The sequence below is a fragment of the Phascolarctos cinereus genome, unplaced genomic scaffold, assembly GCF_003287225.1.
Source record: "Phascolarctos cinereus isolate Bilbo 61053 unplaced genomic scaffold, phaCin_HiC Scaffold_4;HRSCAF=312, whole genome shotgun sequence".
Taxonomy (NCBI): domain Eukaryota; kingdom Metazoa; phylum Chordata; class Mammalia; order Diprotodontia; family Phascolarctidae; genus Phascolarctos; species Phascolarctos cinereus.
Genome location: NW_027555847.1, coordinates 125,516,452 through 125,543,854, shown reverse-complemented (window position 1 = coordinate 125,543,854; position 27,403 = coordinate 125,516,452). Strand labels below are relative to the sequence as shown.

At 42.9% G+C, this 27,403-nt stretch overlaps 1 protein-coding gene across 7 annotated transcripts in view; it reads right to left on the bottom strand.

Annotated features, from left to right (window-relative positions):
• Nucleotides 1–19,579, bottom strand: part of IL21R (interleukin 21 receptor) — a 51,825-nt gene extending 32,246 nt beyond the window's left edge. For 4 of the 7 annotated variants that reach the window (XM_021006294.2, XM_078152522.1, XM_078152521.1 and 1 more), the window contains exons 1-4: nt 18,697–18,910; nt 12,650–12,723; nt 6,181–6,292; nt 4,378–4,577 (exon numbers count right to left, since the gene is read on the bottom strand). In XM_021006294.2, the coding sequence (XP_020861953.2) occupies nt 4,378–4,577; nt 6,181–6,292; nt 12,650–12,723; nt 18,697–18,806 (496 nt within the window). In that variant the 5' untranslated portion in view covers nt 18,807–18,910. Of the gene's footprint in view, nt 1–4,377; nt 4,578–6,180; nt 6,293–12,649; nt 12,724–17,958; nt 18,241–18,696; nt 18,911–19,307 lie in introns of those variants that run through there. The other 3 variants (XM_078152525.1, XM_078152524.1, XM_078152526.1) reach the window with 3 other exon arrangements.
• Between the last annotated feature and the right edge of the window lie 7,824 nt (nt 19,580–27,403).

Below are 27,403 nucleotides of genomic sequence, written 5' to 3'. Positions count from 1 at the left end.
AAACAAAAACTCTTTGGGGTCTCCAATAATTTTTAAGACTGTAAAAGGGCCAAAAATTCTGAGAACTGCAGTATTAGAATAAAACATTAGATCTGGCAGGAAACTTAGAGATTTTCTAAACTAATAGCTTCATGTACAAATGAGGAAATTGAAACCCAAAGAACAAAAGTGTCTCACCCAAGGGAGAACCTGGACAATTATCTCACATTATGGACGCTTGGGATCCATAACTTGGAACCATGTCTCTTATTACTTGCCTTCACAATGTATCCACGTATCATATGCCTCCACCAAACTGAACAACTCACAGCCTATTCCCTGCCACACTCCCTATGTTTTTCCATCCCTATTCCTTGACTCACATTTATCCCTATGCCTGAAAATCACAAATCTATTGAAATATTGGAAAAGTTCATCTAGATGTTCATACACTGGGTTTGCTCACATTGAAGGACACCAGTCAGTATGATAACATGCATGTGCTTTATTTTTGTGAGCCTAAGAAAGGAAAGAGCGGGAGGCTTTCAGCATGCTACAAATAATTTCCGGCTCTGGTCTCCTGGCCCCAGCCTCCTTACCCGTGATTTTGGTAAGGGGTGGGGGTGGGGTCACAGAGGGAGGAAGAATGAGGAGAGAGAGAGAGAGAAAAAAAAAGAAATAAAAAAAAGCAAGATTCAGAAACTTCAAAACCACAGGACCCAGATTAGAGGCCTAGGTAACAAAACCCAAATGCAAAGCAGACTCCCCTGTGACTGGCACTTTCCTTTACCTGTCTCATGGGTCTTTCACCGTGTGGAGAAGCTGTAGTGTTGGTGTCCTTATCCTCCCTCTCTCTGGTCTCTCGACCCCCAAATGCTGACACCTGATGGGTAGGCAAATGTCCCTGTGTGTGGGGGCCTGGCCCAGGCAGATGACAGGTTCCAATAATGAAGGGACCTTTTCCTGTTTCTTAGCTTATGTTTTCATAGTGCTTTATATGTGAAAATGTGAAAGTGTTTTTCAGAGTAGTTGTTAAGTTTATAGACAAGGAACAGAGTCAGAGGATTCCTAAGACAGAGCAAGAAGAAACTTCAGCAATCATCTGGACCAAGCTCCCTCAGTTTTACAGAAGAGAAAATGGAGACCCAAAGAGGGAAAGGGAATCCCCCAAATCAGGGCACATTCACATCTGGTCCTCAGTCTTCAAATCCAGGATTCTTTGCATAACACCCTAGTTGCCTCCCATGTGAGGCACATATTGCTGCCAGACTAATTCTTCTGGCGCACAAAATTATTTACGTCCCTCTTCTCAAAAATCTTCCTGGCGCACAAAATTATTTACATCCCTCTTCTCAAAAATCTTCCATGGCTCCCTTGAATAAAAGTCACATTTCTTTGCTAGGCATTCAAGGCCCAGAGCAACCTGGCCCCATACTACCTTTTAAACTTTATCTCATTTTACTTTCCTTCATGTGCTCCATGCAGACCATAGACATACCGGGTAACTTGCAGCCCTCTGAATATAGGGATGGGAAGGGAAAGGGAATTAGCATTTCCATAGCATCTACTATGTGCCAGGCACAGTACTAAGTAAGTACTTTTTATAAATGTCTCATTTGATCCTCACAACAACCCTGTGAGACGTTTTTATTCCCATTTTACAGTTGGGGTAACTGAGGCAAAAGTCAAAGGACTTGCCCAGGATCACATAGCTATAAAGTGTATGAGACTGAATTCGAGCTCAGGTCTTACTGATTTCAGGCCCAGCACTCAATCAAATGCACTACTTCTATATGCCATACGTTTTTGTTTTTTTGGCTTTTTTTAGGCAATTGGGGTTAAGTGACTTGCCTAGAGTCACACAGCTAGTAAGTGTCAAGTGTTTGGTCTGAGGCCAGATCGCCATGTGTTTTTCCATCATCATGCATTCCTACATACCGTTCTCTAAATCAGGAATGTCGTCCTTTCTCCTATTTGCTTGACGAATTCCTATCTGTCATAAATCCCAACCGAAAAGCTTCCTCTTCTCAAGTATGCTCAAATACTCCCTTGTCTGTAATAACCTTCCCACTCAAAATCTTCACAAAGGACTAGGTTATAATTCCCTAAAGTGCTTTTCTTGTAATAGTGTAGCTTAGCTGTCTCTGTTATCTTATATTCCTATTAAACCCTAACCTTCCTGAGGGCAGCGACTATATATACAACATTTAGACTTTGTATATCTCCCTCAGTGCCTAGCATAGTGCTCTGTACACAGTAGGAGCATTATCATTTAGAGAATAAATGAATGAAAAAGCACAGCTGGAATTTCAAACCCAGGTCTTCAAATCTATTTCTCCATCTTTACCTTTTAAATCATAGAAGAGAAAAGGAAGGAGTCTTATAAGGAACAAAAGATTAGAAGAGACCTTAGGACATAGAACATATAGTTAGAGCTAGAAGGAGCCTTAGAAATTGTCTAGGCCCACCCCTTCTTTTTATAGAGTAGGAAACTGGGGCCTGGAGGGGGAAAAATTCTTGTCATAAGTCACAACTACTTAGTGGATTTCTGGTCCTCTCTTTGGGTTAATGGAGAGGTTCCTAACCTTTCTGGAGGGGTATCTTGGACCCCTCTGACAGTCCAGTGAAAATGATGGCCAGGTTCTCATGATAACATCTTCAAATAATTGATGGAAATAATAAATTTCAGTTAGAGGCTGATACACATAAATATTTATTTTTTCTATTCAAGTTCAAGGACTCCCTGAAATCTATTATTTACTTACTCTGTAGATCCCAGGCTAAGAACTCCCAGATTAAGGCAATTTATCTCCAGCAAACCCTGATTCAACTGCAGGTTCCCTTGTGAAGAAGAGAAGTATCTATGGGCTCATAGATTTAGAGAGCAGGATGGGATTTCAGAGGTTATTTTAGTATAATCCCATCACTTTGGAGATAAGGAAACTGAGGTCACACAAGTAGTATATATTGGGGCACAGGCAGGATTTGAACTCGGGTCTTCTGATTCCAAATCCGGGGCTCTTTGCACTGCATCACTCTAATCAGGGCACCCAATGTGCTTGAAAGTGTTGTCTTTCTCCTTATTTTTCAGTTCTTCCCCCAGGCCTCTTCCCCTCCATCCGAGGTCCCAGCAGAATAAATCTGTCTTCTATTTGAACGCCTTTCAAACATATGAAGACTGTATTTCTTGTTTGTGCTAAATACTCCCAGTTCCATCCACTGATCCTTATGTGGCCTTTCATCACCCTAGTTGCCCTTTCCTGGGTAATCTCCAATTTATGGAGAATTGATGAGATAGGGCAGAGCCAGGCTATAGGCCACCTCTCCTTCTGCTGACAAAATCTCATGGAAGGGCCATTTGATTTGCTTTTACATCCTGACCATGCCACTTTCTACCTGTGTTACTTAGGGCTATCCATTTATCAAAGCCTCAAGTTCTGTTTGTAAAATGAGGGGCTTGGATTAGCTAGACGGTCCCTAAGGCTCCTTCCGACTCTAAATCTACGAGCCCTTGAGAGGGAAAGAGGGGAAGGTAACAAGCATTATTATGTGCCAGGCACTGTGCTTAATGCTTTACAAATATTATCTCATTTGATCCTCACAACAACCCTGGAGGTAGGCACTATGATCTCTATTTTACAGTTGAGGAAACTGAGGCAGACAGACGTTAAGTGTCTCGCCCCGGGTCACACAGCTAGTAAATTTTGGACAAAGATCTATCGTCTGAGCATCCCCATGAAGTAATTAACACAAATATTCCCATTCTTATTTGATTGATGGGGTACAGAGTGGTAGAGTGACTTGTTCAAATTCTTATATCTAGTAAGTGGCAAAAGCTAAGGGTTGGAGTCTTGATTCTACCATCTGCTAGCTGTGTGATCTTGGTCAAGTCACTTAACTCTGAAACTTGGTTTCTTCCTCTGTAAAACAAGGAGAAGACCTACATTAGCTAATTCATGGTATTTTTCTGAGGATCAAATAACATAATGGATGGGACAGTGCTTCACCAACAGTAAGATGTGTAGATAAGCTATTATTTGTGGTAATATGGATTGATGTCTTGGAATTAGCTGGATATCAGCTCAAAGCTGAGATCAAGGTCCCAAAGGAGTGGGCCACAGGACAGGTCAGTTTTGACAGGACATTAGAAGTCAGGCAAAGAAAGGTTCAGTAGATAGTGCATCATCCAGGGAGGACATGGCAAGGAGGAGTTTGGGAGGTGGAGGGTAGATTTCTGGGAAGTGGAAAGCAGTCAAGACAATAGCAAAGGAGGAGACAGAGGGAGGGAGGGAGGGGAGGGAGGGACGGAGGGAGGGAGGGAGAGAGAGAGAGAGAGAGAGAGAGAGAGAGAGAGAGAACGAGAACAGAGATGTCACTGTTTTCCACTACGATACTCACTGCTCTGAGCCAGGATAAAGTGTCTTCCCTCACTGGAACTGTTGCTTAGCTTGTCTGTGATGGTGACGTTGAATTCATCATCTGACATCAGTTTATACACATTCATGTGGCACGTATACTGCATATGGGTGTGGTTGTAGGTAGATCGGTTGAAGCTACAAGAGTTAGCGAATTCCTCCAGTTCCCCATAGGGATCATTCCTTCAACAACAACGAAACAATTCCAATCATCTCCCAATCTGCAAGCAGCTTGATGTGTTTTAGGATCATAAAGTCACAGCCCTCAGAGGTGTTATATAGCCCAACCTCCACCTGAAGCAGGAAATCCCACTGGAACATCTCTGATAAGTGGGCATGGAGCCTCTCCTGGAAGGTCTTCAGAGTCTGGGAACTTATGACCTCCTTAGGCAGCCCATTCCTTTAATGGATGATGCCAGTCAGGGGAAAGGTCTTCCTTATACTGATCTGCTTCCCTGTAAAGTCTCCTTAGTTCTACAGGGAAGAACTAGGACCTAATTCCCCCAGTACATGATGGCCATTTAGGTATTTGAAGACAGCCATTGTTGCCATCCCAGACTCTCCTCTTGTCCAGGTTCTGTAACTGTGCCTCATATGGCATGGCTTCCAGACCATCGTGGGGGATGGGATGGTTTACTGAAAAGAATACCAGATCTGGAGGCAGAAGACTTGGGTTTGACTTTAGAAAAGTCTCTTCGTCTCCCTGGGCCTTGGTTTCCTTTGGAAAAGGAGTATTGAAACAAGAAGATCTGTAAAGTTCTAAAATTTCATTATTCCATGTAGCATGGCTAGATATAGTAGTTTATTAAAAAAAAAAAGAGCCAGGGAGTCTTAGGGCATTTTAGGCTCAATATGCGTCAAGGGTATAATATGGAAGCCAGAAAAGCTGATGTAATCTTTGGTTGCATTAAAAGGGGTGGGGGGGGTGTAATGTCAAGTCCTTATGTCCTCTGCCCTGGGCAATTCATATTTGGAGCATTCTGTTCAGTTCTGGGTGCCACATTTTAGGAGAGATGTCCAATAGAGGACAACCAGGCAGGTGAAGGGCTTTGAGTTCATGCCATCAGTAAAAGTTACTGGGGGTGTTTAGTTTAGAGAAGAAAAGCTGTGTTCCTGTGTTTGAAGGGCTTTCCAATGAAGAGATTTGATTTGTTTTGCTGGGCCCATAGATGGAAGGAGGAAGGGTTGGGGGCAGGGGGAACTACGAGTAATGGTGGATGTTGTAGAAAGACAGATTTGGGCTTGATAGAAAGGTAACTTCTTAGCCTTTAGATCTGTCCAAAGGTGGAAGGGGCTGCCTCCCTCCTCATGCTTCTTTACCTCACATCATAATTGAGTGTATTTAATTCATTTCATTTGCCTGCTGAGTACCAATCAATCAATTAGCATTTATTAAGTGCCTACTATATGCCAAGCACTGGGGATACAAAGACAAAAATGAAACATTCCTTGCTTATTCCCTTGACTTGGATGTCCCACCAGCACCTCACCTTACCCTTAACTTGGTCCATAGTCTTATAGAACTGGAAAAGAATTTCAAATCATTCCAGCCCATCCATCTCTCTCTCTCTCTCTCTCTCTCTCTCTCTCTCTCTCTCTCTTTCTCTCTCTCTCTCTCTCTCTCTCTCTCTCTCTCTCTCTCTCTCTCTCTCTCTCTCTTCCCTCCCTCCTCTTTCCACCCTCCCTTCTCTTCCTCCTCCTCCTCCTCCTTCTTCTTTTCTCTCTGTCTCTGTCTGTCTTTCTCACCCCTCACCCCTTCTCTCCTTTCCTAATCCTTGGCACTTACCACTCAATGGTGAGGTCAGGGGAGGTCTGTGCCTGGCCAGGATCCACTTGTAAGATGCATGTCAGGTTTTGGATGTAATCTGTATAGCAGATGAGGTCCTGGTAGCCAGATGCTAGGGTAGTTAGAATGGGGAAGGGAGGAAAGAGGAGAATGTTGTCATGGAGATTCTAACTCACATCCCCCTTGTGATTTTGGAAGGGGACTAGTTGATTCCTCAATTCCCAGCTTCTTGGACCTAGAAGCTCCCAAGGGGAGAAGAGTGGCAGCTGGCAGGAAGCAGCCTAGATCTTCTCAGCATGTTAGTTCTGTGCGGGTTCTTCTAGAGACAGAGCTTAGGAGCATCACTGGGAACTCACAGGGTAGGGAGTGGTTAAGGTAGGAGTGGAGATGGCACTGATTTCTATTAGTTTAAGTTTTCTGGCTTTCATAGGCCAAAGTGAAATATAGAGCCTGGATTAGAATTTTAGTGTGTTGAAGCTGGAAGGAACCTTAGAAAATAGAACTTAGAACATTCAAACTGAAGGTGATCTTAGAACATAGAAGATAGACTATTGGAGCTGGAAGGGGCCTTAGCAAATAGGACTTAGAACATGCAAACTGAAGGTGATCTTACAACATAGAAGATAGACTGTTGGAACTGGAAAGGGCCTTAGAACATAGGATGCTGGAGCTGGAAGGAACCTTAACAAATAGAACTTAGAACATTTGAGCTGAAGGTGATCTTAGAACACAGAAGATAGATGGTTAGATCTGGAAGGGACCTTAGAACATAGGATGTTGGAGCTGGAAAAGAACTTAGTATAGCGAACACAGAATGCCAGAGCTAAAAGTAGCTTGAATGACCATCATGTATAACTCATTCATTTTACAGAGGTGGCAACTTGGTCTCAGAGAGGTACCTGACCAGGGCTAATTAGCAATTCTTCATGCCCCATAATGGTCTCATTTTTTTTTCCCTCTGGGCCAGTGGGATCTCCATTCATAATAGTTGGGGGTTATAGTCTTGCTTTGTCGTTCACTGGGCAATCTCTCTACCATGACCCCTTCTTGGTTATTCCCCTTCTTGCTGAGTCTTTCACTGGCACCTCTTCCTCTCTCCACCCTCAAACTAGAGCCATCTCTGCTCTCCTACAATATCATTCTTCCCTACAGGGACACTTAGAGCCACCACTTCTCTCCTGGGAGTTTGAGCCTGAAGCTGAAGGGATAGATCTGATGTACTGTATTTCCACAACAGGTTCCTATCTGTAAGTGATAAAATAGGGCAATTCCTGGGAATGCCCTTTAGAAAGAAGCCACAACCAACCTAAGCTTGCCCTTGGACCCCTGGAAGGATGAAATAGAAAGAGGACTCTTCTCCATGGCCAGGCTGGTCCTGGGATCATGGCTTTTTACCATTTTTTTCTTCCCTGGGGACTGGGGGATTTTCCCCACCCTGTCCACTAGACTTGGAATCAGAAGACTTGGGTTTGAATCTAGTGCTGTTACTTATAGAACTGAGTGACGCTGGCAGATCACTTCCTCTTTCTGGGCCTCAGTTTCTTCACTTGTCAAAAAAGAGCATCTGACCTCAAATCTTCTGCTTCCTAACATCCCTTCCAGCCCTGAAATTCTATGAAACCTGTACTTCCAAGGTTCTACTTTTCATGGTGTCCTGCACATAGGAAGTTAAAATGCACAGCCCGATTTTCTAAGGGGTGCTTGGGGAAGGGACACTTCACATAGCTGAGCTAAGTTACAAGTGCAGTCCTGAAGTTAACTTGGCCTAGGTTTAAAGCACTTCTTCCCGAGTGGTTCCTGCTGTCTGTCCCATAATTTCCTTGTCAGAAGCCCTAGCTCTGACGTCATAATTCTGTTGGGCTACTCCCCTCCCAAACCTTCCCCCTAAGTCTAGGCTAAGATCTATTTCTCTTAGTTCCCGGAGAAGCAGGGTCCTGTCCTGGCTCGGCCTCAGGGTCATCCTCTGCACCCTCAGATCAAAACTGCTGTCCCAAAGTTCACCTGACTTACCAATACAATACATCCTGCTCCTGGCATCTGAACGCAAGAATTCTCTGACTTCTTGAGCCCTGAGTCCTTTACTCAATGGCCTGAGTCCAGCCTCTGAATGTCACCTATATGTCCTCCCACTCAACCCCACCTCCCAGATCTTTCTCTTCCTATCTCCTCATCCTTCTCCTTACTTTGAATGATTTTGAATCAGTGTTTTAGCCTAGCTCCTCCATTTAGAATTCTCTCTGAACCTCCAGCTTCTCCAAAAGTTATTCCTCCTTTCCCAACCCCACCCCTAGCCTTGCCAAAGGCCTCACCCCTCCTGCACCCGATCACCATAGACCCCTGGCTGAGCATTGGTTTGAGGATTAGAATATGTAAGATTAAGTTACAGCCTCACACTTAATGGCTGTGTTATCTTAGAAAAATCACTTCACTTCTCCCAGACTGTTTCCTAATCTACAGAATGGAGACAGATATCTGTACCACTCACCCTCTCAGAGTTGTTGTGAGGGCTGCCCTTTGAAAAGCACAAAGTACTATTGAAACATAGGCTTTAAAGCTAGAAGGGAATTTACAGATCATCTAAGTCCATCTCCTTCATTTTCCATTTGGGGAAATGAGGCCTAGTGAGGGGGAAATGCCTCTCTCAGAGTCATACATAGACTGAGAGATGGGGCCAGGATTCAAACTTAGGTCTCTTGATTTCAAGGCCAATGGCATTCCCACTATACTCCCCCTTCCATGTAGCCCACCTTTAATTATGGCAAGCAGGAACCTACACTGTCATTATTTTTCATCCTCTTGTCATTCATCCCCTTTCATCTCTTCCTTCTTGCTTTTTGGATTTTCTAGAAATTAACCAGAGTCATATTCTTAAAAAATTCTCTAGCCCTGCAATATACCAAAGGCAACCATGTTCAGAGCAACCTGTCCAAGGTGAGACAGTCAGCAAAGGCAGAAGTAGAATCAATGTCTCCTACCCTCTGGGTAAATGGTTTTTCCTATATACCCAATAGCGTGAGGGCCCAGGGCCTTCTAGGTGAAGGAAACTGCATCTATCTATGTATCTATGCATCTATATCTCTCTATCTATCTCTCTCTCTATCTAATCTATACTATAGATGGACACTGGAAAGACCAATATGAAGCAGAGAGTCCACAATGGGGAAGCAGTGGGACATGAAGTGAGATAGGGGCCAGATGGCAGAGGGCCTTGAATGGGAGGCTGTTTATTCTGTGAGCATTGCCTACTCCTCTTGATGGTACTATCATCTTGCCTCTCACATGAGGCCAAAACCAGAAGGCAGTGTGGTCTAATAGGAAAAGATCTCACTTAGGAGTCAGAGGAACTCAGTTTGAATCCTGGATCTGCCATTTACAAAGAGTATCACCTTGGGCAGGTCATTGGACCTTTCTAGACCTCCGTTTCCTTCCCTATAAAATGAAGGAGTTGAAGATCTTTCTTCCTCATCCCTAGCATCCATCCAATTAGCTATTGAGCTCCATTCTCATTTACCCCACTTCTGTATTTAAATACAAGACAATGTGAATGGTTTCCACAAGCTCATCACACTGCCACTTCCATCTCCCAAGAACCTTGATGACTTTTAAGGAAAGAATGTTTTCTTAGCATTTGTTTCTCTGTCTCCCTGACTGACTCCTCTCTGCTATTTGTCTCACACACTGAAGCCAGTTATCTTCCTAAAGCACATCTGTCATCACATCTTTCCCCCTCTCAAGTTCCCTCCTGCTGACAGAATTAAATTCAAGCTTCTTATCCTGCCATTAAAAGTCTTCCACAATCTCACCCAAATCTACCTCGAGACAGCATATGTCAAACACGCTATAGACTCTCCAGTGCAGTCTGAAACAGATTAAAGTGTAATTGGGAAATATTTAACAAAATAAATTAAAATACAATAAAGCATAGATAACATTACATTTTAAAAATTAAGTCGATGTGCAGTCTGCAGGGATCCTTAGGCATGGATTAGGGGCCCTTCTTTCCAACTGACTTTGATGCCCCAAGGAGAGAGGGAGGAACTGGGAGTAAAGACGCCTACTGGGTTCTAACTCACCTCAGTTCCACTACTGACTCAGTGGGTAAATTTGGGCAAGCCACTTCCCCAATATGTAAATTGTTTCCCCACATGTAAAATGAAGCGGTTTAGATTGCATGATGTCTGAGGTCCCTTCCAGCCCTAGCGTTGTATGATTTCATTCAGGCTTGTTTCTCACAACTCCCACATCCTCCAGGGTATTCAAGCTTCTCTCTTGACCTCATACATACTATGTTTCTCATTTCCATGTCTTTATGTGCATGCCTCACCTGAAAGTCTTTCCAATGCCTACCAATCATCCTTCCAGGCTTAGTTTAAGTGTCATCTACCTCAAGAAGCCTCCCCCAACTAAAGACCCCCTACATGGTCCTTCCCCTTGCTCTGAACTCCCTCTGCATATGTGTCTACAAAGTCTGTTCCATACCATTTACCTACTTGTTATCATGGAATCTCGAAGTAGGAAGGGACCCTAGAGATCATCAAGCAGGAATGCTCTCTGTGGCATATTTGACAGCAATTAGCATAGTGCCTGGTACATAGGAGAGGCAGCTAGGTGGCACAGTGGATAGAGAATGTCCACGCCTGGAGTCAGGAAGCCTCATCTTCCTGAGTTCAAATTAGCCTCAGACACTTACTAGCTGTGTGACCCCAGACAAGTCACTTAACCCTGTTTGCCTCAGTTTCCTTATCTGTAAAATGAGCTGAAGAAGGAAATGGCAAACACCAAGAAAACCCCAAATGGGGTCACAAAGAGTCAGATATGACGGAAAAAAAGACCCAACAATATCTATGGCCCAGAGAACCACTGCCCTAGGAGGAACAGGAAGGTGGATGGACAACTTAACCCTATGGAGCAGTCTTGGGGAAGAGGCTGTCTATTTAGGAAAGGAAAATAAAAAGTGTGACATCTGTTTCCTGCCCAGGCTATGCTATTTGTGTCCCTGAGTCTTAAAAAAAAAAAAACGAATCAGTGTAAAATGTCACGGAGTCAGTTACAGGCAGAGAAGTTGGTCCCCTCTACAGTTCCTCCCTCCCCGCCACTACTCAATCACACTTATGTGTGATAGGCTAGCTCCAAAGATGCCTACAGGCTTTCACATATATCATAATCCTCTGCTGGAATGCCCCATGCACAACACATTACCTGTCCCCCACCCTCCATCCCTCTCTCCCCATTTATATCCCTCCACTGACTCACTTTCCTTTTGTTTGTTTGTTTAGCACTTAGGGACTTTGTGCTAATTGGGGAAATGCAATGCAGTGTAAAAACAAAACAAAACACTGAACTGGGAGTCAGGACACCTGGCTTCTAAATCCGGCTCTGCCATTAACTTTCTGTATGACCCTGTGCAAGTAACTTCCCCTCTGTGGGCCTCATCTTCCCCATCTGTAAAATGAGGATCTTGGAATAGATTGTTTCCAAGGTTCTTTCTAACTAGGGCCTACAATTCTTCCTGCTCTCAATTTCTGTGTTCCATGTTCTAAGGTCCCTTTGAATTTTACCGTTCCATGTTCTAGAGTTCATTCTAAGCCTGATATTTTATGTTCAAGAGTCCCTTTCCATATTTGACATTTTCTATTCTAAGGTCCTTTCTAAGTCTTACATTCTGTTCTAAGGGCCCTCAAGTCCTAATATTCTATGTTCTAGAGTCCTTCCATTATGTGTCCACATGCATTTATGTGTAATAAATGCTCTGTCTGTTGTTTGGATGCTTGTTTATTCACCCTTTCTGCATTCATTTAGTTCCCCAAGGACCTGAAACTCTTTTCCTTCATCATCTTCCCTGAATATCTATTTCAGGGCTCTGCCCTGCAGTTGCCAAATGATGACTGATCAAATAAGGAGAGGAAACGATCCTGTGGACTCCAAGTCTAACTAGGGTTTAGTATTATTAAGTGAGACCCTGGAATCAGACCAAAGGAAGAATTTTCCTGATCATCAGGACAGAAACATTGGAGTGAGCTGGTCAAACAGGTTATGATGTCCTCTACCTAGGAAAGATCTCGGAATAGGACAATTCTCTGGGGGTTTGGCTACTTTAGGGTCAGGCCTCTTTGGAGACAGGGGAAAGGACTAGGTGACCTCTGAAGGGTTTTTCCATTTCCCAGATATTTACATCCTGAGACTAGTTGGGTAATCATGGTCAGTCACATCACTTAAACTGTCTGAGCCTCAGTTTCCTCATCTGTAAAGTGGGAGTAAGAATGTTTACAACTACTTCATGGGGTTGTTGTGAGCAAGGTGTTTTATAAGCCTTAAAGTACTATATGGATTTGGGTTAGTATTATTATTATGGGTGCACCCACACACATCTCCCTCCAGCAGTGACTAGGATGGGCAGGATCTCCCTCTTCCCAACTCTACTCCCTTCCCCCAGGTAAAAGACAGGTTGCCATCTAAGCCAAACACTTACTGCAGTGGAGTATCAGGAGGAAGGTGATGGTCCAGCCAAGTTGACCAGGGCACATGCTGACCCCAAAGGAAAGCCTGGAAAACAATTGAGAATTGCAGCCTTTTTTGTTTGCTGGCCAAGAGGACTGGGGGAGTGCAGGGTGACAATGGCTGCCTGGGTGAGCAGGGGAGCTGTCACTGATTGACTGTGCATATGAACTCTCTGGGCCTTTAGAAGTTCAAAGGTCCTTTCCATCTGTAACCTTCTAAATATGACCCATACACTAGAGGAAGCCCTGCCAGGACAGCATGATGGGGAAAGTTCTCCCTCCCTACCCTATCCCCTACCTTTACATCCTTCTATTTCCTTGCCTTCTGGCTCCCCAAGGGCCTCCCCTGCATTTCCCCAGGCTCAGGACCTCTCTCCCTCCACCCTAAGACCCTTACTCTTATTCACTGGGCTCTTTGGAAACCCTCTTCCAAACTACTCATTCCTAGGTGTTTATGGCCTGTACAGCTCTGCCTCACTTCAATCCAATTCACTTGCAGGTCAAGATGTCACCCTCCTGATATCATTGGTCCTCTTTGAGAATGAAGGACCAATAAGGACAACATGGCCCATAACTCAACCAATAAGCACTAATTAAGCATCTCTAAGCCAGGCAAAGTACTAGATTACAGAGAAAAATATGAAATGGTCCCTGCCCTCCATGAGTTAAGTAAAGGAGTTTGCTTTCTGGTTCCTTCCCAGGAGGGTTTGCATTTCAACAAGAGTCTTCAATATCTTTAGTTTCTCCTTACTGAGGGAAACAATGGAGAATCCTTAAATGCGTAGAAGTGGGACCTGTTATTATTCTAGTATCATTAGGCATTTGAACTGCTCCAAAGACCATATAGGCTCTGGCTTACTCAGCAGCCCAGACTCAGGGGCTTAGGCTTCAGATTCCTGTCTACCTAAAGGTAGATTCTGGCTGTGAGTAGTCTGTGCTGAACTTGTCCTGTGGGCCTAGTATTGTACTTGCAGCTGAATCAGAGGCAGCAGAATACACACACACACACCCACCATGAGAACGCTATATTTAGAATCATAGATTGTCAGAGCTAGAAGAGACCTTAGCACATAGATTATAAGAGATCAAATGAGGGTGAGGTTGCTTCTAGCTGTGGGCATCAAGGAAGGTATTATTTGAATTGGGCCTCATCTCGAGGCCATTGGGGTTAAGTGACTTGCCCAGAGTCATACAGCTAGTAAGTGTTATGTGTCTGAGGCCGGATTTGAACTCAGGTCCTCTTGACTCCAGGGCTGGTGCTCTATTGAAGAATCTTAAGATTATAGAGTTTGAGCTGGAAGGTATCTCAGAATCCATTGAATCCAATCCCTCATTTTACAGAAGAAGACACTGAGGCTGAGGGAAGGAGAATGAACTGTCCAAGACTGTACAGACAGAAAATGTGAGATCTAGGATTATAGCTCAGATCTTATAAATCGGATCTCATGACCTTTCCATCATATCATGTGGCCTCTGTATTCTGGGTATTCACTGGGAAGCCATCAGCTCCCAAATCCCAGTCTAGTCCAGGCTACTGAGCCCCTCCCCAGAGTGTAAAAGGCCTCAAAGCTCAGAGGCCTCTGGAGAAAAGAGAAGGCCAAGGGCAAGAAGAAGTGAAGCCTCTTAGAGCAAAAATCGTTGTTGACATGAGGTACCAAGGTGAAAAGAGCGACAGGGCTGAGATGAGCTGGGAGGGACTCCCCAGAAGAGGAAGAAAGGGGAGAAGAGGGATGTCTTAGAAGGGGAAGAGCTGAAAAGAGAGGGACTTCCCAAAAGGGAACATTGTAATGAGCTTTCTTTGGTTTCCTCTTCATACCTAGGGCTCCAAAGCCTCTACTCTCTTTCTATTCAGTCTCCTGTCTCTTTTCTGAGCTGTCCGGGAGGGGAACAGGCTCCTATGTGTGACTCAGGTTGACATTGAGAAATACCAATCAGTTCCTGATGAGCTCAGTATCCTTTTTTGTCTGCCTGAAACTGCAAAGAATTGGGGGGAAAGGAGAGCAGGATAAGGCCCCCAGGGCTCCCACCTACTTTTCATAGGAAAGTCTCCTTTGATTTCTCCTTTCTCCCATTTGTCAAAATACTTTACCTGGACACTTCCTTTACACTCTTCTTTACATTTTTCCTTGTGTCACAGTTACTTGTGGATGTGTCTTTATCTCCTTCCTAATTTTATTATAAACTTCCTATAGCAGGATGTGTCCTGTCTTTGTGTCATCAGCGCAATGTCTTAAACACAGTAGACGCTTAAAAAATGTTGGTTATAGTCATAGGATCACAGGATTTAAAACAGGAAGGGTCCTTAGAGATCATCTAGTCCAACATCCCTCTACCATTTTACAGATGAGGAAACTGAGGTCCAAAAGGGGGAAGGGATTAATCAAGGTCACACAGAACAGAAGCAGGATATGAATGAATGAATAAAGAATGAATAGACTTCATCAGCATCATATGGTGGAAAGAGAAGTGGACCTGGATTCATGTCCCAGCTCTGTTATTTACAATGTGTATAGCTTTGGGGATAGAATTTCTTAAAGTTAAAATGAGGGATTGGACCAAAAAGCTATAAATTCCTTTCTACTTCTAAATCCCATAAGCCTATTGGGACCAATGGGTAAGTAGTTTCAGGCTCCTGACAGACTGTGTGAGTCTGGAAGGGAGATAGCAAATAGTCACCCACACTTTCATGGTCTTATGATACTATATCTGCTTACTTAAGATTCACCCCATAGATTGGCAGTGTGGAGAGGCTATTGTGTACAAATCAGTGCTCTCAGCCATAGCCATGAACAGATTTTGGGCACTTTGAAAGAGAGGCAATGAAGAACAGACAGCAGTACATACAATAAGAGGCAAGGGACCTTGGAAGAGAAAGGAATGCAGGAAGGAGAATGGGATGTAGTTAGAGGCTTATGGATTCAAAGAACCTTGCATCCTTCTTCCAGCCTGAGAAACTTGGCTCATCCTTCCTCAAATTTGTCAAGAAGCTGCCAAAGTAGCACAAGACCCAGCACACAGAACAAAGAATGTCAGAGTAGGAAGGGATCTTACAGGTCATGTAGGCTGACTTTACAGATCATTGGATCGTAGATTTAGAGTGAGAAGGGGAAGGGAAGAAATTAAACATTTATTAAGCACCTACTACGTGTCAGGCACTGTGCCAAGCACTTGACAGATATTATTACCAACCACCTTGTTATTCAGCTGAAGAAACTGAGGCCCAGAGCCAAGATTAGATTGGGCCTCCTCCCTCCTCCCCATCCCCATCCCCATCCCGTCACTCTCTTACAGTCTAGTTTTTTATAGGCCCTGGGCTACTGGCCTGTACTGACCGGCATGCCTGATTGAATGAATCTATCTGCCTTTGTTCTCAGGACCTAGCAGTCCCCACAAACCTCTTTGGACCCAGTGCATGTGTATGCATATATGTATGTATGTATATGTATGTGTGGTCAATTCAGTGGGAAAGGGGAAGGAGAAATGTCAGATAGCTGAGTCCTCAGCTACCTGGTCTGAATAATGAACTCCTTCTGACCTTCTGACTTGCCATAAGGCACGCCATGATGCCCTGTCATGATAAGGTAGTGAAGAGAGCAATAACAGGCAATTAGTTTTGAGACTGGGCAGCCCCTCCTCCCCATCCCCTACACTCTCAACCGTTTGTTTCGGGGAATATTTTTGTTTCAAAATTTCCCAGGTTTACTCAGAAAGAGTCATTCGAATTGCCTGTAAAAAGCCCCTTTAGTGTAGAGGCAGTTTAGGGGAAGCTAGTAGTCTCAGTAGACCATGAATCCCCCCTTAACTGTTCACTGAGCCATGGTAGCCTGTAGCAAATGGGCAGAGAGGATGAAGAAGCAGCTCCTGGACACTGAAGACATCTCTCCAGGCCCCTTCTCTCCCAGAGACTCCTATCAATATCTAAAGCTTTCTTTTCTCTTCTCTCTCTCTCTCTCTCACAAACCACTCACGGCTCTTCTGACTAGATGTAGCTGTTTTGCCAGCTCAAAGCCATATTGGCCTCTGCCGCACCTCCCTTCCCCTTCCCTACATGCCTCCTCTCCTTACATCTTTTCTCCTCTTCTGGAGGCCTGACCCCTCCTGATATCATAAATGGGATATGATAGATTCTAGGGTTAAAGATTTTGAGCTGGAAATCCTCACTAGTTATTCAATCCAATACTCCTTTTTTATAGATCAAGAAATCTAAGGTCATTCAGGTAGTAAGTAGCAAAAAAAAAAGTGATTTAAAGCTATGGTGAGTACAGGAGGGAACCCTACTAGAATGTCCCCACATATTAGCCTAGCTTGTACCCCAAGCATCCCTGACCATCACCCCCCTCAACCTTTGAAGAGCCACTGAGAAATTTGTCAACAAAGTGGATTCATCACCAAACCTGGCTTAGAGACCATAAGTAACATCTTCACAGTTATCCCTAATATCTATACAGGTACCGAGTGTTTCCAAGGCATTTTATATCTCATTTAATCTTTACTGTGCCAAGGATTATTATCCCCATTTTATTGACGAGAAAACCTAGAGAAGTTAATAAAAGGCCCTGCCCAAGTTCTCATGGCTAAGTAAGTATCAGAGTCAGGTTTTAAACCTAGGTCTCTTGATGCTGAGCCCAATACTTTTCCTACTTCATTATTTTACTAAGAATAAAGATTTCCTGCTAATAGTATGAATATCTGTATCCGAGCTCACACCTGACATCTGCTTTGCCTTCCAGGGCTCCACAGCTCAGGTCCTCCAGAAAAAGCTAGACCACTATTTATTGGGCATGTTCGAATTTGGAGATTCTGTGATTCAGGGCTGTGAGATCTGCCAGGAGATACTGTTTCCTTTAAGAGGGTTCCTAATCAGTCTCTGTTTTTCTCTTCTCCCACGGTTTACAAACTGACTGCCTTCTGTCCTGGTCTCTACCAGAGTTGCTGTTGAGAGACAGTGGTGAGGAAGCCAGTGATTCACCTTGTCTCTTCTTCCTGTCTCTCCAGGTTACGAAGATTCCTATCTCAAAGATTTAGGGCATGTAATGCTACAAGGACTAACTCTGCAGTCAGAAGACAAGTTCTGAATTCTTTCTTTGACCCTCCCCATTTGACCTTGGGCAAGTCACTTAATCTCCAAGAGCATCAGTTTCCTCATCTGTAAAATGAGGGGGGGTTGGATTAGATATGACCTCTGAGGTCCCTTCCAGCTCAAGATCTATGATGCTTTCATTCTGTGACTTCTCTTGGGACCTTGGCCCCCTACCCTGGCTCCAACCCTCTTTGGGTTTACCTGTTGGTTCCTTCCCTGAAGCTGCAGATCTGCTATTCCGCCATCAGTGTGGGTCCCGGCCCCAGTGCCTCTGCGGCTTAAAACAAAGGCTAAGAGACGAAAAGAGATACTCCGACGTAGCCTCAGCCTCTGGGAGCTAGAGGGCTGGGAGAGACCCATGGAGAGTCCCACATCCCCCACAGACTTGCAGGGTGAGAAAGGGATTTCTATTTTCTATCAAAAGGGACAGAGACCAGAGTTCTGTGTGCAGCTGCTATCTGAGAGGAGGTGCTACAGAAACCTCATCAGGGAAGAGGGATTGGCTCATAGTTATCACCTGCCTGTGCCAATAGAGTTTAAAGGTTTACAAAGTACTTTTCCCCCCCCCACAACCACACCGTGCTGAAAGTAGTATATACACAAAAAACCCCATTTTACAGAGGAGAAAACCAAGGCTTGGGGAGATGAGACTAGGAAATGGCTTGAGTTCAGTGTTGAAACTCAGGTCTGACTCCAGTTCCTTTGGTCTTTTTTATTATACCATGGAGTCAGCCTTCTCTCAGTAACTCTTCTCTGCCCTCCTCTCTTGGTGACCTCTCCTTCTGATATAAAGCCCCCTCCCCAAATCCATGCTAAGTGGGCAGTAATCTAAAAGATGCCACATCCCCCTTTCAAAGTATCCCGGAAGAGGTGTATTGGTGATAACAGAAAGATCGCTGGATTTGGAGTTGAGGGACCAGCATTAGGCAAGACACTTACCCTGTCTGAACCTTGGTTTCCTCATCTGCAAAATGAGAGAAAAGCACCTTCTTCACAGCAACCCTGAAAGAAGAAACAATGTCTGGTCTCTTGCTCCTGCAGGTTCCCATGATCTCATCGCCTTCCCTTCTTCCAGGCTATTTTCCTGGGAGAGTGCCTGTGCCTCTGGGAGCTTTAGGGAAGACCATCCAGGACATATGCATCCAGTCCATTCCTAAATGCCAAACAAATCCCAAGATTCATAGGAACAAAGTCCCCTCCAAACACCAGTGCTACAGGCTAGTGCAAGCCTTATTATCCCTCCCTCTCAGGAAAAGCAGTCTCTGAACCACAAGAGACAAGCCTTGGGCTTATTTCAGCCATTCTTCTTTCTCCACCTCCCTGAAGCCAGCTTGACCTTATGTCACTAAAACAATGTCAAAAAAATCACTGAGTCTGATCTTTCCCTTTCTTCTCTTTCCCTCAGTGCCCTACCCCAAACCACAGGTTTACAATCTCTAGCTGAGGAAAAGAACATATCTCTAATACTGTTATCCTATGAGTCAAATGTCTCTGACTAGCCACAAATCCAGGGCCAGGGGGTCCCAGTGATGAGACAGAACATGAATTACCTGGCTTTTTTTTCCCTTCAGATATCCATTCCACCTATACCGAGTAATCCAAGGGGAGCCCTAGGACTTTGGGAGGGAGGGAGGGCAAACTAGCCAGTTGAGGTAAAGGTGAGATTTCAGGGAGTGGGGCTAGGCCAGCTGAGGTTCTCAGCTCAAGGACAGGAGGACCCTCTGGAATCTGTGGCCTGGCTATTGCCCTCATTCAGTCAGCCAGTCAGGCAAGCATCCAGCCAGCCAGTCAGCCAGCCCCACAACCAGACTGTTAATTAGCTCCCTGGCAGACCACAGGCAGGGAGGATGTGGTGAGGTCCTCAGTACATCCCCGCCCACAGAGCTTTGCTCATTCATAGTCATCTGTCACTGTGAGAAAGAGGTGGGAGAGGTCCCAGGCACCAGGCAACCTGCCTTGCTAAAAGGTCACTTGACGACAAGGTTTTGAGGCTGGGGACTGCCGCAGCTGGGGACTGCCGCGGCATGGGAAGCTGGTAGTTACCGCTCTCTAGCAAGACACAGCTGGAGTCTTGGTTCTCAAATACGATGATAATTACTGACACTTGTCACACATTTTACAGTTTCCACAGCAATCTCTTATGCATCATCTCATTCAACGTTCACAACAACCTGTTTTGGAGGTGGGGGAACAGAGCAGATCAAGTGTTATTTTTTTTCCAATTTTGCAGGTGAAGAAAATGAGACTCAAAGAGGCATGGAAAGAGAATTTGATTCAGAGGCAGAGGACCTGGAGTTCAAATCTGACCCCTACTGCTTTGTACCCATGTGACCTTGGGCAAGTCATTATAATCCCTCTCAGCCACCTTCTCTAAAGTGAGGAGCATGGATCTGGGGTTCTTAACCTGGGATTCAAGAACCTGAATTTAGAAAAAAAACCTGATAACTGTACTTCAACAGACTTAGTTTCCTTTGTGATCCTATACCTTTTATTTTATACATTTAAAAACATTGGCTTCAATAAAGGGGTCCAGGAAAAAAGACAAGTTAAGAAATGCTGGATCACTCTAAGTTCCCTCCCCACTTAAAAAAAAAATCCAGAGATAATGAAGAAAGGATCCTCCAAAAGACTGGACTAGATCAATGATGTCAAACTCAAATCGAAATGGGGGCCATTACACAGGTACATAAGGATCTTTGCATGTCATATACTGTCTTAGAAAACCACAAATTAACATTATCTTTGCTTTATTGTGTTTTTATTTATTTTGTTAAATATTTTTCAATTACATTTTTAAAAAATAATTATACTTTATTTATCTTAACCTTCATTTTTAAAAATTCTGAGTTTCAGATTCTCTCCCTTTCCAGCCCCTCCTCCACCCATTAAGAAGTCATACAATATGATATCAAATATACATGTGGAGTCATGCAAAGCACATTTCCATATTAACCATGTTGTGAAAAAAAAAGCAAGAAAAATAAAGTGAAAAAAAGTATGCACTTGCAGTTCATCAGTTCTATCTCTGGAAGTGAATAGCATTTTTCATCCTAAGTTTTCTGGAATTGTCTTGGATTATATTCTTGATCAGAGCAGCTAAGTCTTTCCTAGTTGATCATTGTTACAATATTGCTGTTACTATGTATATGCTCACTTCACTTTGCATCAGTTCATAGGAGTCCTCCCAGGTTTTTCTGAAAGCATCCTGCTCATCATTTCTTCCAGCACAATAATATTCCATCACAATCATGTGCTACAATTTGCTTGGCCATTCCCAATTACATTTTAAGCTGATTTGGGCTGCATTCTGGAGTCTCTCAGGACAAGTGTGTGACATCTCTGTCACACTTGGACTTTTAAGTCCAAGGTCACATAAAATGCATAATGGGCTAGCCAGGCCTAGAGCTGGGGGTCTTATGACTCCTAAGCCAACATCCTTTCTACTCCATTACCTCTCAACAGACTGGGAAACTGAGTCAAAACTGATAAGTTGAAATGGAAGAAGAATGCGTTTAAAGTACTGACCTCAGGTTCAAAAAATCAATTGCATGAGTATAGGGTGAAGAAAGCAGCTTGACAGCAGTTCATGTGAAAAATAATCTGGGGTTTTTATTCACCCACAAGCTAAATTTGAGCCAACAGTGTGATGCAGCTGCATTTACAGAAGTCCTGATCAAAGGAGCTGATGGTGTCACTGTCCTCTGCCTTGTATGGTATGGTCAAACCATACCCGGAGAATTGTGTTCATTTCTTGGCCCTACATTTTAAGAGGGATCTTGGCAAGCTGAAGTAGTCTAAAATCACAGAATATAAGAGATGGATTCCACTTAATCTTTGTGACTTCCCTTCTAAGATTATCTCAAATTTATCCTGTCTATAGCTTGTCTGTCCATAGTTGTGTGCATGTTGTCTCCATTAGACTGTGAGCTCCTTGAGAGCAAGGACTATCTTTTGCCTTTTTTTTTGTATCCCCAATGCTTAGTATAGTGTCTGGCACACAGTAGGTGCTTCATTAATGCTTATTGACAGTAAACACTTACTGACTAGATGGGACCTCAGAGGCCATCTAGTTCAAGCATGGCTGATCAAAAAAATCCCTTCTACAACATTACTGACAAATTGTGTTTTAGCTTCCTTCCCAAATGCAGACCTCACATGAGAGAGACCATGATCTCCAGAGATAGTCTATTCTATTTTTGAATAGCTTGTTCTTTTTTAAAATAAAATTTAGTTCTTTTTCAAGTATCAAGAATTTATTTTTGCTCCCTCTCACCTCCTTCATCACTAGGAAAGGGAGGAAGGAAAGAAGAAAGACAGACAGAAAGAAAGAGAGAAAAGAGGGAGAGGAATGGAGGGAGTAGTAAAGAAGAAAGGAAGGAAAGAAAAAAGGAAGAAAGGAACAGAGGAATAGAGGAAAGGAAGGAAGGAAAAGGAAAACTCTTGTAACAAATAAGAATTGTCAAGCAAAACAAATTCCTGCATTGGCCATAGCAAAAAATGTGTTTCATTCTGCACATTTAGACCATCAACTCTCTGTCAGGAAGCAGGCAGCATTCTTCCTCAACAGTCCTCTGGAATCACGGTGGGTTGGATTTCCATTTTTTATTTATTTATTTTTAGTCAGATTTCTTAAGTCTTTCAAAGTTGTTGGGTTTTGTGGCATTGATGTTATAATACAAATAGTTCTGACTCTGCTCATTTACCTTTACCTCAGCTCACACAAGGCTTCTTAGGTTTCTTTGGAACTATCTCATGTTATTTCTTATAGCATAATAGCATTCCATGCACTAATTTGTTCAGCCACTTCCAAAAGCTTAGTTTTTAGCTCTTTGCTACTACAAAAAGTTGTTACTAATATTTTTTGGGCAAATAGATCCTTTTCCTCTTTCTTTGACCTCTTTGAGGTTTAAGCCTAGTAGTGGCATCTCTGGGTCAAAGGAATAGTAACAGTTTAGTAACTTTTGAGGCATAGTTGTGCTCTCTTGAATTATTTATTTTTTTGTTTTTTGATGAACAAAAATTCACCTTCTTTCCCTCCCTCTTCTCCATTAAAAAATGAAAGAAAAACAAAACCCTTTAGCAAATATTTATAGTCAAGCAAAAAAATTTCCACATTGGCCATATCCAAAAAATGTATGAGTCTCAAGCGGCACCCTGAATCTATCACCACTCCATCTGGGAGGAGTTAGTATGTTTCATACTGAGTCCTATGGCATTGAGTTGATCAGAGTTTCCCTGTCTCTTGTCTTTCCCTATTGAGTGAAATATATTTCTGCATCCAACTGTGTGTGTATTTTTGACTAGTTCAAATGAAAGGGAATTTCAAGTGTTGCCTGCTCCCTTCACTCCTTTCACTCATTTTATAGTCTTCTCTTTGCGCATCTAAATTATAAGATAATTTCCCTCACTCTTCTTCTCCCTCCACTTCTCCCACCCTTTGTTGTTGGACCCGAGTTATCAGACTCCCTGGTGCCTAGAAAAATGCAATGGCTTTCCTCAGGGACAATGTATAATCTTAGTGCTGCTTCATGACTTAAAGATAACACCAGATGTCTTGGTATCTTCCCAAAAGTTGAACATATGGTAGATTAATTATAACTTTAACTCGGAGGGAAAGCTAAATTCCTGGGTTCAACTCAAGGGCATAGAAAGGGGTCTTAAGCAGATACAGAATCAATTATAATATTAAATCAGTACAATATAGTATCAATTACAAAGTATACTTAATTTGAATTTCTCAGGGGCAGGTAGGGAGAAACATCTGATATCTCTAATGCTAGACAAGCTAGAGAGATGTTTCCTGGATGAGAGAACAATTAAATGGATTTGGAAGTGGTTGAATGAGCAGCCCCAAAGAATGGTCTTAATAAATTGATATTAACTTAGAAGGAGTTCTAAGTGGGGCAGAATGCCCCATGCTATTCAGTATTTTTTTTTTGTCTAGGAGCTGGATGAAGAACATGCTCATCAAATCTGGAAGTGACAAGAAGTTGGAAGGGATGGCTAATTTATTATATTACAGAGCTAGAATTCTATAACATCTCAACAAGTTAGAAAAATGGATCAGTTAGATGAAATTTAATAGGGTTAAATATAAATCATTAGGTTCAAAACAATCAACTTTGCTGTTGTTGTTGTTGAGGAAGTAATGATTTAATAACTATAAGCAAGACAAAGCAATAGAATTGTGCTTCTTTTGCAGCCTGGAGACAATGAAATGTTTAGCTACAATTTTCCCATACAAACATGAAACAATATTCATATAGAATAATGAATATAGAATATAATCATATAGAATATTCTATATAAAATATAGAATAACACCCTCACAAATGTATAATTGATGGGTGATGAACCACACAAAGTTCGACCAAAGCAAAGCACAAACTGAAAATAATTGGGCAGTTCATATTTTAAATTTAACATGCTTCTTTGTACTTAAAATTAATAAAATTAGGAGCTTAAAAGTTGCTCTTATTTACAGACATTTAAAGAGAAGGTATTTGTCTTTGGAAATAATGACGTCCCTATTAAATTTGAAATTAGTACTGAACCATATATTAAAATGAATTTAGATATAATGCCTTCACCCAGCAATTGGTCAGTTTCTTAACATTTCTACCACATGAAAAAGTAACTTTTTGATGGAAGAAACGTTGCTAGTCAACATTTTTAGGAAAGGTCCAGACTAGCTCTCCTTCATTCTTTGTACTTTGCCACCATGTTCCCTCTACTAATGGCTTTTTCATCTCTCCTTTATGTGCTATCTTCCCCATTAGAAAGTAAGCTCCTTGAGGCCAAGGGCTGTCTTTCTCTTTGCTTCTATTTGTATCCCTGGGACTTAGCATAGAGTCTAACATGCAGTAAGCACTTAATAAATACCTTTTGACTTGCCAATTATTCATGTAAAAAAGATCTTTGGTATTCAGAAAATTAAAAGTCCAATATGAATCACTGATGACACAGAAACCAAAAAATAACCTGATGCAATCTTGGATTGCATTGAGTCATGGTGCCCAGGACTAGGAAGGAGATGGTGCCTCTGCACGCTTCTCTGCTCAGACCGCACCTAGAATACAGTGGTCATTCCAGTGTCCATAAATAAGAGCACATCCAGAAAAGGACAACCAGGATGGTGAAAGGAATAGGACATCTTCAAAGTAGAAGGGCAGGGCAATGACCTGTCCCCAAATGGAACATAATCAACTGGAAGGTGGAAAGATAGGTCACATCTTATCTGCCTATTGTCCCTGTAGGCAGCTGGCTTGTGTCTAACATAACCACATCCACCCTTATCCTCCAAAACTTCTCTCATTTTGGCCCCTCCCACAACTAAGCAAGCCCCCAACCTACCCCCTTCTCAGCCAGGTGTTTTCCCTTCAGGGCATTTATATCCAAGCCACCATCCCAATACCCACAGTGGCAGCTTCAGAGATGCCACTGGAAATTGCCATGTCCTCCCATATCATGTGGTGGCTGTTGCAGGAGCAACCTCAGAAAGTTGGCTTTATGCTCTCGGGCACTGCCTGGTGATTGAGCCCTACCTCACCTTTTCTGTCTTTTGTGGGTTGGAGTGATTCTCACTCGATGATGAGGCACGAATAGGTTGTTGCTTGCAGCTCAGATTTCATAATATCATCTTTGCCACTCCCCCCCACCCCCAATCAATCTTCCTTCTTTCTGTCAAGGGAAGTACTGCCTTTCAGTCGCCCAGATTTATAACCTCAGTGTCATCTTTGACTTCTTACTCCCACACACTCACATACTCACAAACTCCACCCAAGTGCAGGCCCTCATCACCTCTTGACTAGATTTTATTAGAAGCCCCCTAATTGGCCTCCCAAGTCTTTCCCCTTTCCATCCATTTTACAGCTTCTAATGTGATTTTCCTAAAGAACAGGTCTGATTCTGCCATTCCCCAATCAATCAGTTCCAGTGTCTCCCACTGACTACAGGATCAAATATTATTTCATTTTTATCTCATCCATTTTTTGTTTTTGTGACAGTTTATCCATATTATAATATCTACATATTATAACCCATATAATAATATCCATAATTATTAGTATAATAATATAAGCATATAATATAAATTAATTAATATACATATGTTGGGTGTATGTGACGAAAAAAAAATTTGCCAATAAGGGTATGTGACCAGAAAAGTTTAGGGACCATTACATTCACATGGTGTTCAGAAATAAGGAGTGATGGCTTGAACCTGGGCCTTTGGCTGACATTTCCACCTTGCATTTCTTTGCTTGATTGTGGGTAACTAAACATTGATTTTGAGATGGACCTTCTGAGAGTGGCTATCTCAGTGCCTCAGGAATTCTTGGGACCTTGCAATAATTTCAGTGTTTCTTGGAAAAGATGACCACTAGCCAGAGAATGAATTCAATCCCTGGTCTGGCATGCCAGAAGATGTGAACCTAGAGGGAATTGTTTGGACAATGCAGAGCCAAGATGAAATATGGATTCCACTTCAGCAGTCATGCAAACTGTTCTATGTTCTGATGTTTAGGTCCCAATCTCCTAGGAAAATATAATAGTAGTTATAAATTAGTGCTTTTTGTTTAAGTCTTTCTGTCAAGGTGTGTTTCTTAGTGTTTAGCACTTTGTATGTGTGTGGAGGAAATTGATTTACATTGTATACTCTGTACTCCCTTTGTCTTCCCAGCTCCCCCTTTTCCCATTCTTTTGTGAGCCATAGGACAAACCATGAGCCAAATCCAAGCTCTTTCTTCTCCTCTCCCCTTCCCTCCCCTCCTTTCGCCTCCCCTTCCCTCCCCTCCTCTTTAACCTGATCCATTTTTTTGACTTGGACTGGTTTGCTCCTCCTTAAATAGCCTCCCTGTGTTGGTGCTTGACTTAGCGATACCATATTGGCTTAGCCCACTGCAGCTCAGAAATCCTGAGCTCGAGTGATGCACTAGCCTTGGCTTCCTAGTGGGAAGGATTACTAGTTGACCAAACCTAAATTTAAGTAATTTCCCCACAACTCTTAAGTGAGAGCTTAAGAACCAGACAGTATAAGGAGACCCTTCTTTTTAGAGGTAATGCTCTCCTAAGACTGAACATGGGCTAAGAATGCTTGGTACCAGAGATGAAAGGGACCCTTTTAGTAGAGGACAGTGTAAGTAATCCAGGTCCTCTGAAAAGGTGGTTGTTTATTGGTACATAAAGATGAAGGATCTGAGGCTCAGAGATATTAAGCCCAGGATTTCTAGCATGCCAACATACTCAAAAGGGACATGAAAATGACATGCAAATGACTTAATTTACCACCACACTGGGAAATGTTCCAGTTCCTTTGGACTGGACTCCATCATGTCCCCAGGATCCTTTTCATCAGCAAACTCACCATCTTTTGAGATTGCTTTATCGATGGTACTCACACTTCATCAGTAATCTCAATTGGATTAATTGATTAATTAATTAATTGGAGAGCTAGAAGATGAAGCAAAGAACTCCTCCCAAAGCTTCCATTTAAAGAAAGCTCCCAAGCCAGCCATCTCCTCTTCATTTCCTGTCCAATTGTACTCCTTTGGACTGGATTCCATCATGTCCACACCAGACCCTTCTCTCCCCTTTTAGCTTTCTTTTGTGTATTGTCTTCCCCCTCTGGATTGTATGCTCCTTGAGG